General features: G+C 44.4%; 1 protein-coding gene across 1 annotated transcript; it reads right to left on the bottom strand.

Annotated features, from left to right (window-relative positions):
• Positions 1 to 2,926: 2,926 nt before the first annotated feature.
• On the bottom strand, positions 2,927 to 15,283 carry INA (internexin neuronal intermediate filament protein alpha). The gene is made up of 3 exons (XM_061162519.1): positions 14,159 to 15,283; positions 6,276 to 6,400; positions 2,927 to 4,924 (listed from the first exon to the last, which is right to left on the bottom strand). Exons 1-3 carry the CDS (start codon positions 15,221 to 15,223, stop codon positions 4,615 to 4,617), a joined length of 1,500 nt encoding a protein of 499 aa, XP_061018502.1. The 5' UTR covers positions 15,224 to 15,283; the 3' UTR covers positions 2,927 to 4,614.
• Positions 15,284 to 16,567: the final 1,284 nt, after the last annotated feature.

Genomic DNA, 16,567 nt, shown 5'->3' with positions numbered 1-16,567 from the left:
GTGATGACAGCAACTAACCTGTACACTTAAATCTGAACATGCAGCAAAGCCAGTAATGTACTGTCTAGAAAGAAAAATAAAATTTCACATAGGAACTATGTTTGCAAAGCTCCCTTCAGTTATTTCCATTTTAAATTAGCACTGTGCTTTCAGGTATATAAATTTATTTGGTTCTAAGAAACAAAATGTGTTCTTAAAATTTGGATGTTTTTAAGGAACTTAAAGATTTCTGATGATATGATAATAAAAATAAAATTAGCTGGAAATCAGTGATAACTACTCATAAGCAAGCAACATTTCTAACTATTCTTTCTTTCGTTTACATCCAGGGAGATTTCTGGCTTTTTCTCCAGGCTCTGTTTCGAAATCAATACTACTCTTATTAGATCTGGCTTAACGTTGTCCAAATGGAATTCCTTCTACTGGGTTGACCCAGGTGGCTGTACATAATGGTCTCTGCTGGAGCAGAAGGTATGGTAGACATCATAATTATTTTTCTGATAGACTCATAAATTCTCTATCAGTGAATTCTTAAAATTGAGGTGAATTTAGATGACATAAAATTAATTATTTTAAAGTGAATAGTTCAGTGGCATTTAGTACATTTGCAGTGTTGTGCAGTCACCGTCTGTATCTAGTTCCAAAACATTTCCATCATTCCACAATAAAGCCCCACTTCTATACGCCTCTTTTCCAGACCTAGCAACTGCCAATGTGCTTTCTGTTCTAATGGATTTTAAATACATTAAAAAAAACTATCTCATGTTTGCCTTTAGATCCATGAGTGGTGGTATGGTCTTGGATTTATTACCTCTTGAGGAATGGGCCCCTCTGTAACAGCCCCTTAATTCCAGCTCTTTGATACTGAGCTATAGAATTCCTTTACAAAAATATTTTTAAAGCTCCTTTTAAAAAAAATAGGTAAATAGCATCCACTTCTCTATAATTTTTAGCAGGAGCATGCCGAGGCTCATGGTTGGATGGGCCTAGGCCCAGTTTTGGGCTGCCACCACCTCACTGCAGTGCAGGAAGGCAGTAGGCTCAGGAAATCTGCAATGTGTACCAGTTTGCCTTTGGGACTCAATGTTGCCAAGGGTTTCTGGGGCAGAGAAACCTTCTGTTAAACCCTGGGAGGAAGGAGTGAAAAAGAAGATGAAAAGAAAGATGTTTACTTCCTCAAGTTGGGGGGACTTTCTTTTACATAGAAAGGCAACATAGGAAAGAAAAGCAGGCACCGAAGAGTCAGAAGACCAGCTCTGTTACTCACTATGGGGCATCAGACAAGGGTTTAACTTTGTCATTCCAAGACTCTCTTCCTTCATTTGTCAAATGGGTATACAAATACTATACCTAGGGAGGGTTGTGAGGCTTAATTGAGATCATTCTATGTTTACTGCCTAGTAGAGTGACTGGCATATGGTAAGTAGGTACTGAATAAATAAGAGCTGTTACTAATATATTTCAGGATGTGGAGGATCACATTGCCTAGTGACTGAGTCTATCACTAGTATGCTTCATGGACAGGCTTCCCCATAGTCTCACAGACTCACTCTGTTGTCCTGTCCTGTCCTAACAGTCGATATTGCTGCTCCCCTTTCCGTCTCCTCCCTGCCTGGTGATGCTGAATGCCATGTTTCCCTGTTACTATAATTGTTCTGGTTTAATAATTTATCAACTTCATAATATGCTTTTAATGTCTTTCTTTTATAAACAAGCTCTTGGCAATTAGTGGCAACTCACTGAAAATAGGAGATACAGACTAGTAAGAGTCAGCAATTCTATAAATTAAGGAAAGAACTCTGGCCTTGCATAGAGAAGGATCTAGTAACCACATACTACTATTCTTAGAAGTGGCAACAAATGTCTACATTGCAAGCCCATGTACTGATGAGTCTACTGTTCTTTAATAGTCCCTAAAAGATGTTTGTGTGTGTGTGTTTTACTTTCTGGTTGTGCCACTCAGTATGTGGGATTATAGTTCCCTGACCAGGGATTGGACCTGTATCCTCTGCATTAGAAGTGAGGAGTGTTAACCAATGGACCACCATGGAAGATCCTAAAAGATGTTTTATTTCAAAACTCTCAGTATGCAACTAACATCTTTCACTAGCAGCACCACTAATGTATCTTCAAGTGGCCTGAAAGTGCCTTTAGACAGATGGACTGAAAATGACAACATTGTTCAGGATTCAGCAAGCTCCAGCCTCAACCATCAACTGTGTGTTGCATCCATATATCCCCTCATTGGCAGTCCCCATCCTGGAAACTGGCATGGCATTAGGAGATCTCAACTTGGTATCCATGGACTTCTGTATACCAGAACTAGATAGTTCTAAAGGAGTCACAGGTCCCTTGACCTGTATAGTTTTGTGCATGTATTTTCTTGGGGGAAAGGATCCATAGCTTTCTCCAAGGGAGAAAAGCCTTTTTAATCCCAAAAAAGGTTAAGAATCACTACAGTAGAGGAAGATTCTATTACTGCTGCCCATGTTCTACCTAGGCACGTGGGTTCTGCAAAAGCAGAGCCTCATTTTCAAAGAAGGAAAAGATTCTTACTGTTTTGAAGAACTTTTTTTATCATGTGCCTTCTGTCAGTTCATTCTCAGAAATCTTCAGCAAACTAAACTAGTTAAATCATTATCCAGGCACAGAATACATTGTCTTTCATCATTTGATTGATTTGATTTCTCCACTTCCTGCCATGAACTGTCCACTTAGTGCATTATGTTTCAGACCAGACAGTCTGCAGACTATAGCCCTAAGGCTTCGACAGGGAAAAAAAAAAAATGAAACACTAAACAAGGATGCACAGAACAGAGAACATATGATTTCTGAATTATCAGGGTGTGCAACTGTTCACTGAACCAAAACAGTGCTTCTCTCAGTTAAAGCAGCAGAAACCACAAAACACAAGTTATGTTGGTGGGATTCGTGTGACTTTTAATTCTGATTTTACTAATGTTTTACAGTAAGTGTAAGGAGTAAAGACAGGAATGGAGTGAGGGAAAGGAAGAAGAGAAAAGTATTCTTTCAAGTTCCTTGAATGGCTGAAGGACGTGCTAGGATCAGAAAGTTGAGTAAAAGCATCATGTCCTTTTCACCACAGAAATGGAGATGTGTAACACAGATATGGCAACTCTTCAGATCTGTGGAAGTGACTCTGACAGAGAATTAATTCTGCATCAAACTTGGCACATGTGGAAGACTGGGCAATGCAGCTGCTACACAGCTGGGCAAATGAAAACTGGACTTCTCAGAACCTATTTCCTAGCGTTTGATCAGGACAACCGTGTCCCTTCTCTGGTCTGAGTATCTCTCCAGCGGGGAAGCAAGACCCCACTAACTATGCAGCAATGGGAAATCTGTTGGGCAAAACTCTGTTAGAAGACCAAGATTTCTTTTATTTATTTGCTGGTGGTGTTGATTGACCAGAAGGGACTTTTTACTTTTGGGCAGGAGCATTGTGTCCTGGTGATAAAATAATCTACACTTATACTCTTAAAAGGCATAGGTGTAAGACAAGGCCTTTTTAGAATCTAGACTAGGGAGGGAAATATGGGGATTTTAAGGGAAAAGGCATGAAACAGCTAATTCTCTATCACCACAAATGAACTGCCACGGATAAATGAGACTTTATGTCTTTTCCCCTTCATACAAATACTCACCTCTTCTAGCTTGCACTACTAAATCTAAGGTCAGCTTAATCACAGTTTGGGATTAACTATGACTGTGCTTCTAAAGTTAAGGTGAAAAGCTACATTCTTAATAAACTATTCCTTTTTCCTAATTAAATGGATTTGAATAAGCTAAAAGTCTAAAACCTAGGGACTCTTTTCATTGTTTCTTGGGGGCAACCCACAAACTTATCACTGCCATTTTTTTTTAAAGTATATAATTAAAAGGACATGAAATGGACATGGAGAAGTCATTACACGAATCATAGAAATGGTCAACATGCATCTAATTCTACTTACTGAGCAGAGAGAGCTAAAGGGGTTAAGTTCTTTTGAGAAGAACCTAAATGTGTTTTAAAGGGACAAATACTACACTAGCCTTTTTTTTTTCCTGAATGGAATAAAGGATATATGGAATTGCAGGGGGGTGAGAGGGAAAATACCCATTAAACAAACACCTATCATTTGTGAAACAATTCTATCCGAGTGGTGCTGGGTGTGGGCTGTGGGTTTATCTCTGGCAGTGATCTTATGTTTTAGATATCTAGAGTGAGATTACATAGCTGGGTAACGGCTGGGTATGGTGAGTGAATATAGGTTTTAATTTCAATTCACAGCAAGATGGTGATGATCACAGATTTAGCACCTTAGTTTGTACTTCCTCTGTACCTGAATCATCTATAGCTGTGAAGCCTGAGCTTTAGGTGAGAAAGCTGTATTCTTAGATAACTCCTCTGTGATTGCTCTAGGACTATGGTTTGTTCCAATCTAAGGTGTGGTTTTCTTATTAGAGAAAGTATGTATTCAATGCTAAATATAAGACTGAAGCCTTGAAGACAATGTAGAGTGGCAACAGGTGTTTTGGATCAGGAATAGGCTGTTTAACAAGTCAAGTGTATATTATCCCCTCCTAAGCATTAACTTTTTTTAAGCGAGAGAATTATATTTTTTGGCTTGAAAAGGTGTTTTCTTCTATATTTGATTTCTCGGTTTTCTTAGTAGATATCACTGTCTCCTCCAATATTTCTTCAAAACTTTCTCCTATCTGGGAGGTTTTCTTTGAGGCTACCTTAGAAGCCTCCTCTTCCTCCTCCTCTTTCTTAAGAGACAGCCCAGTGGCTGACCCTTTGGAGGTGGTAGAACTGAGGATTCTAGGTGGGAGCAGATAGCTTGGGTTGGGAAGTGGATTCAGCCCTGAAATGCTTAATCCACTGGTGCTGAAACGTGTCTCTTCGCCTTCCAGCAGTTTCCTGTAAATCCAACAGAGAAAAACTCTTAGGAAGTCAACTTGCAACTTTTTAAACAACTTAACCCTCTATCCCCTATTCATTTCAGAAAGACTCCAGATTCCAGATTTCACAGTTTCTTCATGACATTGAGACCAATAAATATTGAATTTCAAGGCCAAAGACTTGGACTTTATCCAGCACACACACACACACACACACACACACACACACACACACACACACACACCTTTTCATCTAGCACGCGCATACACACACACACACACACACACACACACACACACACCTTTAGCACCAGCTATGTTTAAAGCATTGTCAAGGGGAAACCTATCCTATTTGCAAATACATTAAAAAAAAACCCTTCAACTCCCCTTGGTTTCATTTTTGGCACTTAGAATCTACAAAGCTCTAAGGAGAAGTAATTTACTAATTAACACCTTAAGTGCAACAGGGGTAAGAAGGTAAGAAAACCACAAAGGAACTGCCTAATTCAGCTTGAACTTGAGATCTGTATTTTTTCAGCATGTCAGGATACAAACAAAATGGAATCAGCAACAACAGAAACCAAGGAATTAAACTGTTTCAGATACCAAGCTTTTTTCCAGCCTGGCCTAAACAGCATCATAATAGAATGGCCCCAATATCTTTCTTTTCCTCTCATAATTCCAGTAACTTTTATCATTTAAAAAAAAATCATAAACTCAAAACACTGTCAAATCCTCTGGGAGCTTTGAAGTAGTATACAAAGTGTCAGAAAAAAAGAAAAAGTTCTCAGACAGATCTGAGGTTGAGTCTGAACTCTTTCATTTACAAACACTGTGACTTTCAGCAAGTTACACAATCAGCCTATGTTTCAAGTTTCCTCATATGCAAAATGATAATATAACCTGATACCTAGATAATTTATATGCAGAATCTAATATAGTGCCTAGCACACAGTAGTCATTCAAAAAGTAGTAGCTGCTGTCTTTTTTTTTTTTAAAAGGTAAAAGTTTACTTACACATTGCTTAAGTGGGAATCCAGGGGGATACCTCATCTATGAGGACTTCCTAAGTTATATGAACCCTGTTTTTAGAGTCTGATGGGTTTTCTTTCAACCTCTGTGCACTCACATTATTCCCTTAAATCTCTGCAGAGGTAGGTAGACTACTCCAGGCCTCCAGGTACTAGCAGCGTGGAGCTGGGACCTAACCAAAATGAGGGACATAAGGGTCAGCTCACCTGGAAGGAGCCAGTGATGCCTTTCCTCACCCCCCACTTCACCCATCAGAAATCAGAGCCTAAAACCACTTATCTGGGTGGCGATGCCCTAGGTGATGGGATCTGCCTAGGTGAGCATGCCCTGTGACGTACCTGTAAGCTGCTATCTCAATGTCAAGAGCCATTTTGACATTGAGCAAGTCCTGGTATTCCCGAAGGTGGCGGGCCATCTCACTCTTGGTGTTCCTCAGATCATTCTCCAGCTGCCCAATGTTATCCTGAAAAGCAGCAACACAAATCCAATATACGTAGGCCAAACCGGCTGACATTCATCGAGATTGAGAAAGCAAGGATTCTCAATTCTGCCTACACATTAAAAATCCATACCTGTCCCTCAGCCCAGATTCTGATTCAATTGTCCCAGGATGGGGTCCCAACATCTTAATTTTTCCATAAAGGTCCCAGGAGATCTGGATATGTTTCTACCACAGGGCACAGGGTTCTCAACTAAACACCAGGAAGATATTTATTTTTTACTCACTTACTGTCCCTCCCTTGCTATTGTATTACTGCTGAATCACTCAGTTGTTGAATGTCCTTTTCAAAACCAAAGGCTCAGGTTAGGAGCTTAGATTCAGAAAATTCCAACTGTGGAGAGCACAGAGAGGATGGCAAGTCTCCTCTGCCTCCATTCATTGTGATGGTTTCATGGAAGTCTGCTACTCAATCACTTCACTGACCAAATTTTACATGACAGATAGGGAGGAAGCATAAACACTTCAAGGAATTATTTTTTTTAATCCAAACAGCAGATTGAAATTACAATTTTTTAAAATAAGAAACTTAAGTTCATATAATAATTGTGCTTTAAGTTCCTCCAGGTGCAAAACCAGGCACAGAAGAAAAAAGGTTTAAATCTGTGATTCTTGAGAAATGAGAGGATCTTTTAAAAACATAGCAGATCTGCTCATCTACTTAAAACCCTCCAACAACTTTGGAATTAAGTGCAAACTTCTCAGCACAGCCTATACTTTTCACCTTGCTCAGTATGTTTCAGTTACCGTGGCCTTCTCTTTTGCTCCTTAAACTGACCAAGTTCATTGCTATCGCAGGCCCATTAGACTAGCTCTTTCCTCTGTTTGGAATGCTCTGTGGTGGGTCTTCACATGGCTGACTTCATGTCACACAAGATTCAGTTCAAATGCCCTTTACTCAGGTCTTGGGCATCCAATTAAGTACCCTCTCCACACTGATCTAGCATGTACTTTTACCTTAAGTCAGGGCAGCTGCTAGCCTATGACAGAAATTTGTGAAAACTTTAAAAAAAGTATCTTCAGAAAGAATCCCCCACCTGAAAGTGGCCACTCTGCTTTTTAGTTCTTGTTATATGGGTAATTCTCTGTTGAGGGGGAACGTCACTGTGAATGTAGGATTTTTAGCAGCATTCCTGGCAAGCTCCCACCTAAAAGTGGCCACTCTGCTTTTTTAGCTCTTGTTATATGGGTAATTCTTTGTTGAGGGGGGGCGTCACTGTGAATGTAGGATTTTTAGCAGCATTCCTGGTCTCTATGGACTAGATGCCAGGGCACCTTCTCTCCCAGCTGTGATAACCAGCACTGTCTCCAGACATTGTTAAATGGCCCTGGGAGGGTAGATCACTGTTAGAAATCTACTTTCCTGGGACGTAATCTACATGGAAGCCATCTGTTAGTTCACCCCTGGAAGCCCAGAGCCCAGCACAGTGAACACTTGAGATGCTCAACGAATGACTGTTGAATGAATTTCTTTTCTTATTCTGAGCAAATAACTCATATAATTCAGTTGCAATTCTCAACATGGAGAGTACGGTGGCTGAGAGTTATTTTTATGAAACAGTCATGCAGATAAATATATCAGAAACCTCAAGAAAGTGCTGAGGAATCCTTTGAACTTCCCTTGTAGGGATGATAAAATGCTGGTGAAAGGCAGGGCTGATATGTCAGGGGGTGCAAACTTCCAAATCAAAAGAATCTGCAGAAAGAATTAAAATTCATACCACCTACCTGTTCTATAAATATTGACAGGAATACTGCAAAGAAAAAACCCAATTAACTGATGGGTACAGAGCAAGGAATGATAAGCAGTGAGGAAAATATATAATATACTGAACAATGGTGGAAATATTCCAAAGTGTGTTAAGAGATCATAAGATTTTAAAGGGATTTTTGCCAAGAAATTTTACTTGACGGTTGCTATATGTGAGGTTAAATTAGTGTTAATTGCTCAGTCGTGTCTGACTCTTTGCAGCCCCATGGACCGTAGCCTGCCAGGCTCCTCCGTTCATGGGATTTTCCAGACAAGAATACTGGAGTGGGTTGCCATTTCCTTCTCCAGGGGATCTTCCTGACCCAGGGATCGAACCCGGTTGTCCCGCATTGTAGGCAGACTCCACCATCTGAGCTATAAGCAAATCTTCTAGTGACGCCCTAGGAGTAAGAGAATCAATATACTGTGGTAAGGGGAAAAGAGTCTAAGGTGAAGGAAAAAGGAGAAAGGGGAGAAAGTATTCTGATTATGCAGAGGGGCAGGAGAAATGTTACAGGAGGAAAAAAAGAGGATTTCATCAAGATCTTTGGATTGCATTTCTTGCCCTGCCACAAACATCTAACATACCTCAGTTTTCTATACTTTACTTTCTTTGAAATTTCCACTTCTGTATATGGGAAATTATAATGTTTATTCTTTTCTAAGGTATTCTGAGATCTTCAAGTGAGGATTTCAATTTAATGCACCTCACATTATTATGTGATGAGTCCATTAACTGTTCAATTAGATAATAGTCATTAGAACAGCATTTGGTACCTAGGAACTGCTTAATAAATGTTAGTAATTTTTATTATTGTTACTATCATACCGTGTGACTCTACCCTTTTAATGATATGGACAAGTTGATCACAAGCCTTCCCTACAACCTCTTAGATCAGCGGTCCCCACCCTTTGTGGCACCGGGGACTGGTTTTGTGGAAAACAATTTTTCCATGGATTGAGGGGAGGGGATGGTTTTGGAATGATTCAATCACACAGCATTTGTTGTGCACTTTATCTCTATTATTACATCGGCTCCACCTCAGATCATCATTAGATCCAAGAGATAGGCAACCCCTGGCTTAGATAACTAAAGAAAGCAACGTATAATAAAACTTTAACATTGGAGAGCTGGAGGCAAATCCCATAAAGCACTGGATTATTTTTTGTTTTTCATGAAGATGTACATCTCCGTAACAGTTGGTTTTTTGTTTTTTTTGTTTTTTTTGTTTTTTTTCATTTAAAGGATATTATTTTCTTTCTCCAGATAGGAAGGTACAAAGTTAAAACCTTAAATATCAGAATTTAATATAATACTTCATTCTTCAAAACAGCCATAGGCTATTCAGCTCTGGACACCCAGGTTTCCATAACAGTTTTTAATAACAAATCTAAATAAAAACTTTTCTAAAGTGCTTTGTACTACTCTTTCCTAGGATACTAAACAAAATGCAACCTTTCTCAGCAACTAAGGATTAAGATAATGATCAATTATTTCTCTATAATTCTGTGATGTGTTTTATCTTTTAGGTCAACTAAGGTACATATAAGGTATATATAAAGCTGTGTATTTCTACCCTAAATGGCCCCTGAGAGCAGTATTTGAACTAGTGTTTGCTGCTAGTGGTTTTCTTTGTCCTGAAAGTTGAACTAATCTGCTGCTACTCACTCCTGACAAGACCTGACTCCTGTGGTTCCTCTTCTCTATCTTGCAGCAGGCTTGAAATCCAAATAGCAAAATGCTTTAGAATCACAAAGTAATGTAACAAATAAGCTGGGGGGCAACAGAGGGGCCAACTTCCTAATATGTGATTTAGAGATAGATGTGTCACATCAGTAGGTTAATTAGTTCCTTTTAAAAAATTATTTTTGTTTCACAGCTGTTTTCTGAATAAGAGGTTGCTGGGGACCTGAGTTCTAGATAAATGAGATTTCCTTGAACTTTTCTGCCACACATTTCACAGGTCTATTTTATGGATCAGTGTAGACATAAAGCATGACTTTGCTCTTTTTAGAAGGAACTATGCTGACTGCTGACCACTGCTCTTCAACATGTAGTCTCTTTGTCTGCGCTTTCTTCCCCACCCCAGGCTGTCTTGCATTGCCCTTCAAAAGCCCTGCCAAAGATGGCCTCCAGCTGGAAATCTGAGCAGAGCGCTGCAGTCTGCCCCCTCCCCCAACCACGCAGCAGCTGCTGGCTTAGACTGAGGAGAGAGGCACTCCCATTCCAGGGGTCTCTCTTGGAATGGCTGAGCATCCTCCTCAGGGCCGGAAGGATGTGGACTGGAAGTAAGAGAAAGAACAGGCCACCAGAGCATCTTCCACGGAGCACAGGACAACAGACGGAGCTGTGGGCTCATCACTTTTAGGGGCCCTCACCCAGGGGAACACTAGTGAGGGCGGCACCATCTGATTGAAGGAGGTTGTTCAGAATTACTGCTCTGCCTGATAACGCAGGTGGGGAGGGGATTTCTGTATGTGGTGCACTCACAGGTCACTCTGCTGCCTTTTCTACTCCTATCTGTTTCATCCCACGATTTTTCTACAATACTTTAAAAATGTTGCACTACAAGTATTTCTATAGGCTGGTTTACACTGGGAAAGGTGGTTTAAGTCAGTGCACCCCCAAATAAGTCTGAGGAATTGACAGGCTGCAGTGCTTTTATTGAAACTACATATTCCTGGGCCCCACCTGCAAACTATTGAATCCATATCTTTGGGAGTAAGCCTGAGACTTTCTGTTAAGCCCCCAAGTAACCTTGGTGGGTCAGTGGGTTTAGGAACCACTAGTTTTTCTGTAAAGGCTCTAAAGGGTGGCCCAGGTGACAATAATACAGTGAGGTGGTATGTTTGGTGTTTAGTTGCTAAGTCATGTCCGACTCTTTGTGACCCCATGGACTTGAGCTCACCAGGCTCCTTTGTCCATGGGATTTCCCAGGCAAGAATATTAGAGAGGGTTGCCATTTTCTCCTCCAGGGGAATCTTCCTTATCCCCAGGGATCGAACGTGCATCTCCTGCATTGGCAGCCAGATTCTTTACCACTGAGCCACCAGGGAAGCCCTAATATACTGAGGGAGAGGGGGCAAAAACAGAACAAAAGAAAGCAAAAAGCATAAGGAAGAGTAGAAAAAAAAGAGAAAAGGGGACCAAACGAAGAGCTTTTTCTTGAATTCTAATTTCAGAAATGGATCTATCAGGTTATAGATTTATATGCAGCCACTGCCACCCCCAATCTCCAAGGGGCCAGCCCCTTCCTGCTATTTAATTAGGCTACATTTCAATCTCATACTGGAGAGAAGAGGGCAGACTTGGCTCATCTCCCTGGAGAGCATTAACTGATGGTGTGATCCTGATTGTTCCGCAAGGTCTTTCAAGGAAAGCTTCAGCTTTCCAAGATTGACCGTCGTATAGGGCCAGGGCCCCCAGTAACGTTCAAAAATGTCCTTAGACATCTTTGGTAGAACAGGGACTGTAATGGTGGTGAGGCAGGAACCAGAATCACCTTGTGTCAGAAATGGAAAGCCTTTAGTTAAAGAGGATGGCTCTGTTTGGCTTCTGAGGACAAAAGTCCTAGTGCCTCTTAATTTTTCGTGTCGCCTGATTCAAGCTCTTGCATACACCACTGTATATTCACTATTAATATGTCACCTTGACTCATTCTTCACCCTTTCAAAAGTGTGATAAGCTTTCTTTCCTCAAATAGGCTGTCAGCTCTCTGGGGCAGGGAAAACGTGACTTTAATGGGGCCTTCCTCTGCCTCTAAGAGGGTGGCAAACCTGCAAAGGAAAATGGGTCTACCACTAATCTCTGAAGCAAAAGAAAGAGAACAGCCTCCCATCACTGCAGTGAAAGGGGAGGGGGAGGGGTTAGAGGGCAAGAAAACAATGGCTGAATCTCACTGTGGGGAAGGAGGCTTTTCATCTCAATCAGCGCTGCTAAGATTGTCAGAATAGCCTGATGACACCCTTGTGGCTTCAGGACTTCAGGATCTGCAGGTAAAGATGTGAGCCCCTCCTCAGCTTTTACCCTCCTCATATATATATATCTGTTGTCTGATCTCCTCTTCCATTCACAGCAGGTCCACTGAGTCTATGGCTGATGGGGGCAGCACTGCAGAGCTGCAGATGCCGCAGTTTCTGTTGTTTTTTGTTTTCTGCAGGCTAGTCTGGATGACCCTACTATTGTCTAACACTGAAAGCCTTTTAAAGCAAACAAAACAAAACCAGACAATACTGTCACTACTTCTTAGAATGTAGGGGCTACACCAAGCAAACAGATGACATGGCAAAGCCCAATTCAGATGGTGATTATGGGTAAGTTATCCTTTTTAGAGAAATACTGGGCTAGCCCTTCATAAGATCATGAAGCCCATCCTTTGAAGCTTCTAGAAGAAAACATGAAGTCTCAATTAAATAGATATAATTAGTTCAGGCCATTGAGAGCTAGGTCACATAGCGAAAAGTTCAAGTTAAAGATTTTGAAGTGGAATAAAAGTATTTATTTGAATATTACTGTAATTATAAACACCAAAATAAATAGCCCAAGCAAGCTTTCTTCCTTTATCAAAGGGAGTTATTTATAATGAACAGCAAATACTGCACACCCATAATAATTCTCTGGCTCCAGACAAAAATAGCAATTTGAGGATTCACTGCTTTCTTGATTGTATTTTCTTAACGTTCCTAAACATTATTAATTTTATCAAATGGAAACTTTGAGCTTGGTATAATGAATTATTGCAAGTTTCTGAACTATTAGCATTCTATCCAGTGGAACTTTTATGGCACCTTGAAACTGAACCACACTATTTAGATTCTTTTCCACACTTTTCACCTTCTTCTGTGTCCTTTGTGGTCATAAGCCCAGAATGTTCCATGTAGTAAAACTGAAGATATAGTGGCCTTTGTTTGGAGAGAAAAGAAGGAAAGAGCCAATCGATACCTTCACAGGAGCTTAGAGGACAGGCAAAGACAGGAAAAAAATAAGTGACCTATAACAAAGATGCACTCATCTCTGTGATTTATCACATGCACTTAGGATGGAAAAATGTTAAGGAAATGGTCATTTTCAAGTAGGACTTCACTGCTGCGGGGCAGACTAAGTGGTTTTTGTTAAATGCTAAGCCATCCATGAAAGTGAAAATTGAGGCTGTCCACGAGCTGACCCTTGATTGCAGGTAGACAAGACTGATGTGTTGGTGTTGCAGAAAGGAAAAAAAAATCGAAGCAGTTAATTGCCTAGAGAGTCATAACTGGGACATGAGACAGGAGGGAAATTCTGAGATGGGAAGAACTCGAGATCAGCACCGAGGACAGCGCCCGACCATCCTCCTTTGCTAACGTATACTTTCTTTAGGAAGAAATACCGTTAGTCGCCGAGGGAACTGAGTGTGTGCTGGGAGAGAATAGAGCAGGGCGGTTATAACTAGCCCAATCACTCATCTCCTTGGCTGCCAGTCTCTACTCCTTTGAGGGCAAAAGTCAAGACAATGGGATATAACTCTTGCCAGTATAGTCTCGCATTCTTCCCCACACCCAATGGCAGAAATACTCCCAGGACGCCCAGAAAGCATTTCAAAGCACTTCAATCAAACAAGCCAGACAGCGGAAACAGCACCGCCAACCACGGAAGGCTGTGACCCACCCCTATTGCGCTCACTCCCTCTTTGGGAGGGGGTTGTTCTTCAGGTCGCCAGCGTGTTTTTGCCCACTTGCTGAAGAATAGAAGCTTGAGGGCTTCTTTGTTAGAAGGGCTCAGACAGGGACGCAAGTGAGGGGCAGGGAAAGAGGGGGTCCAGGCCCCTAAAATTAGCGAGAGAGGCTCCAGGGCTTTTTGTTTACCGGTGCCTCTGGGCGGGGCGCTTTCCGTCCCCTCTTTCATCCTCCCCTTGATTTCGAGGGCCCCAACTGTGCGAGAAATACGCGCCGGAGAAAACAGGACTCCCCTCTCTACGCAGCGCTCCAACCTTTACCTGGTAGCTGGCCACCTCGGCACTGTGTCGCTCCTCCAGCTCCAGGATCTGCCTCTCCAGGGACTCATTGGCCCCGCGCAGGCCCTCGATCTCGATGGTGCGTGCCTGCAGCTGGCGCCGGTACTCGTGAATCTCCTCGCGGCTGGCCCGGATGGCCTCGGTGCTGCGCGCCGCCTGCTCATTCAGGTTGGCAAACTTGGACTTGTACCACTCCTCGGCCGACTGCAAGTTCTTGGCGGCCAGCGACTCATACTGGGCGCGGATCTCCCTCAGCGCCGAACTCAGGTCTGGTTTAGCCACAGTCACGTCCACCTCGGCCGCGGCCTGCGAAGACGCCTGCAGAGTGGCCAGCAGCTCGGCCACCTCCTCGTCGTGCACCTGGCGCACGAAGGCCAGCTCGTCCAGCAGCGACTCTACCTTCTTCTCCAGATCCAGGCGGGCCAGCGTGGCGCCGTCCACGTCGCGCTGCTGCGCCTTCAGGGCGCGCTCGGCCCCTTCGCGCCCCCGGCTCTCCTCCTCGCAGCGCGCCCGCAGCCGCTGCACCTCCTCGGCCAGCCCGTCGCGCTCCAGCAGGGCCTGCGCGCGCGCCGAACTCGCCTCCTCCAGCTGCGCGCGCAGATCGCGCAGCTCGCGCTGGAAGAGCTCGCCGACGCGCGACGGCTCGGCGTGGCGCTGCCGCAGCGCGGCCAGCTCGGCCTCGAGCGCGCGGTTCTGCGTTTCCAGCTGGTGCACCTTCTCGATGAACACGGCGAAGCGGTCGTTAAGGCCCTGCAGCTGCTCCTTCTCGTTAGTGCGGATGATCTTATACTCATTGGTGCGCGCCGCCGCCTGACTCAGGTCCAGCCCATCGGACGCCGGGGACCGGCGGTAGGCCAGGCCCAGGCCGAGTGACGAGGCCGAGGAGCAGGCGGCCGAGGAGGCCACATTGCAGCGGGACAGCGACTGCGAGCGGAAGCTCCCCGCGCCGCCAGCCCCGGAGAGGCGCGAGGACAGGCGCGAGCCGTCCCCGAACACCTTGCGGTAAGACGAGGAGGCGCACAGGTAGTGCTCCGAGCCGAAGCTCATGGTGCCGGGACCAGGGCCGGGAGAGCGGCTGCGGCTGGCGCTGGCGAGGAGAGGAGAGGTGCGCCGGGCGGGGCGCGGTGGGGCGGTGTGCACCGGGTTTTAAGGCGTGGGGGGGTGGGGGGACGACTGGGGCGGCGCGTTGGGGGCGGAGCTCCTGCTCGGGTCTGGCGGAGAGGGGAGAGGGGGGCCTCCAGGAGCCGGGGCGGGGAGGCGCAGTGGCTCCTGCAGCTGCGCGCGCCCCGGACCGAGGGCGAGGGGACAGAGTCATTTGTGCAGGAGCCACCGCCTGTCTGATGAGCCCCTCGCCGAGGATCGTCTGGTTTGGAAGTGACTTGTGTGGAGGGGTGCCTGAACCATGGGACGTCCCCATCTAGACACTGCGCGGTTCTATCGCGTCCCTTGACCCTGCCCTCCTTGCCCGCTTTAATCCACCGGGAGGTTAGTGTTTTCTGAGAGGTGTGCTGTACTCTCACGCCCACCCCGGAGCTCCTGGGCGTGAGGCTCTGTTTTTCCAGTTAGAGTGTAGACCCTCAGGGCGCGGCTTTGTCCCCTCCTTCAGCCCGCTCGGGGTTCCCAGGGGAAGAGTGGGTCTACGTCAGAGAGCATCGCATCAGCCGCTCCTCTGCGGCTCTCGGGGGCGCCCGTGTTGGGTGGCTGCACCGAAAGCCTGCAACGCCCCGAAGAAGAGAGGGGAGGGAGGTGCGGCGCGAGAGCCTGAGTTGCAGGGAGTGGAGAGAAGCGGAGGGAAAAGCTGGGATGGCCATGATGGGCGGAGCTGAGGTGCCCCTGCCATTTATGTGTTAAGTGTGCCCTCCTGTTTACCACAGTCCCCCACTACTCTCCACTGATTAATGTCCGCCTTCTTAATCCATCGACTTTACCTGTCTGGCCCGTAGGCGTTTGAGATTTCAGTCTGTGAATATCTTCATCTGATTTGGACAAAAGAGGTCCCTGCAAACATTAAGTTCCAAAAGTGCAGAAGAGTGCTGTTGCCTGAGCTGGCCTGCTTCTCTGCATGGGTGGATTTCCAAGAATGGGATCTGTAAAGATGAAGGCTGGGAGGAAGCAGCGTGGGGTCTTCAAACTTGTAATCTCTCAGGATGTGGCTATGACTTTGAAGAGGGGAGGGGAGGAACTTTTTAGTAGATTCCAGAATTCCAAACTGAAGGCCTTTCTTGATCTTGGAATCTCAAGGATGTAGTTCTAGGATAAATTTTACTTTCATGGAAGAAATATTACCTGAAACAGGCCACTAAAAAAGGGAGGGGGTATAGAGTCCTATGAGACTTTGGAGTGTATTCTTGTCTTTGTGCTTTATGTCATGTAAGATGGCCAGGCCCTACC

This window comes from Dama dama, chromosome 15 (assembly GCF_033118175.1).
Source record: "Dama dama isolate Ldn47 chromosome 15, ASM3311817v1, whole genome shotgun sequence".
Lineage (NCBI taxonomy): Eukaryota > Metazoa > Chordata > Mammalia > Artiodactyla > Cervidae > Dama > Dama dama.
Note: the sequence above shows the minus strand (reverse complement) of the source record. Positions and strands in the feature narration are given on the sequence as shown.

What these genes read in the sequence shown, in the direction of transcription:
- INA (XM_061162519.1), bottom strand. Translation starts at nt 15,223, where the DNA reads ATGAGCTTCGGCTCGGAGCACTACCTGTGCGCCTCCTCGTCTTACCGC. An exon ending in CCGAGGTGGCCAGCTACCAG is followed by an intron (nt 6,401 to 14,158) that starts GTAAAGGTTGGA and finishes GCTGCTTTTCAG; the next exon opens with GATAACATTGGGCAGCTGGA. An exon ending in ATTGAGATAGCAGCTTACAG is followed by an intron (nt 4,925 to 6,275) that starts GTACGTCACAGG and finishes TTGGATTTACAG; the next exon opens with GAAACTGCTGGAAGGCGAAG.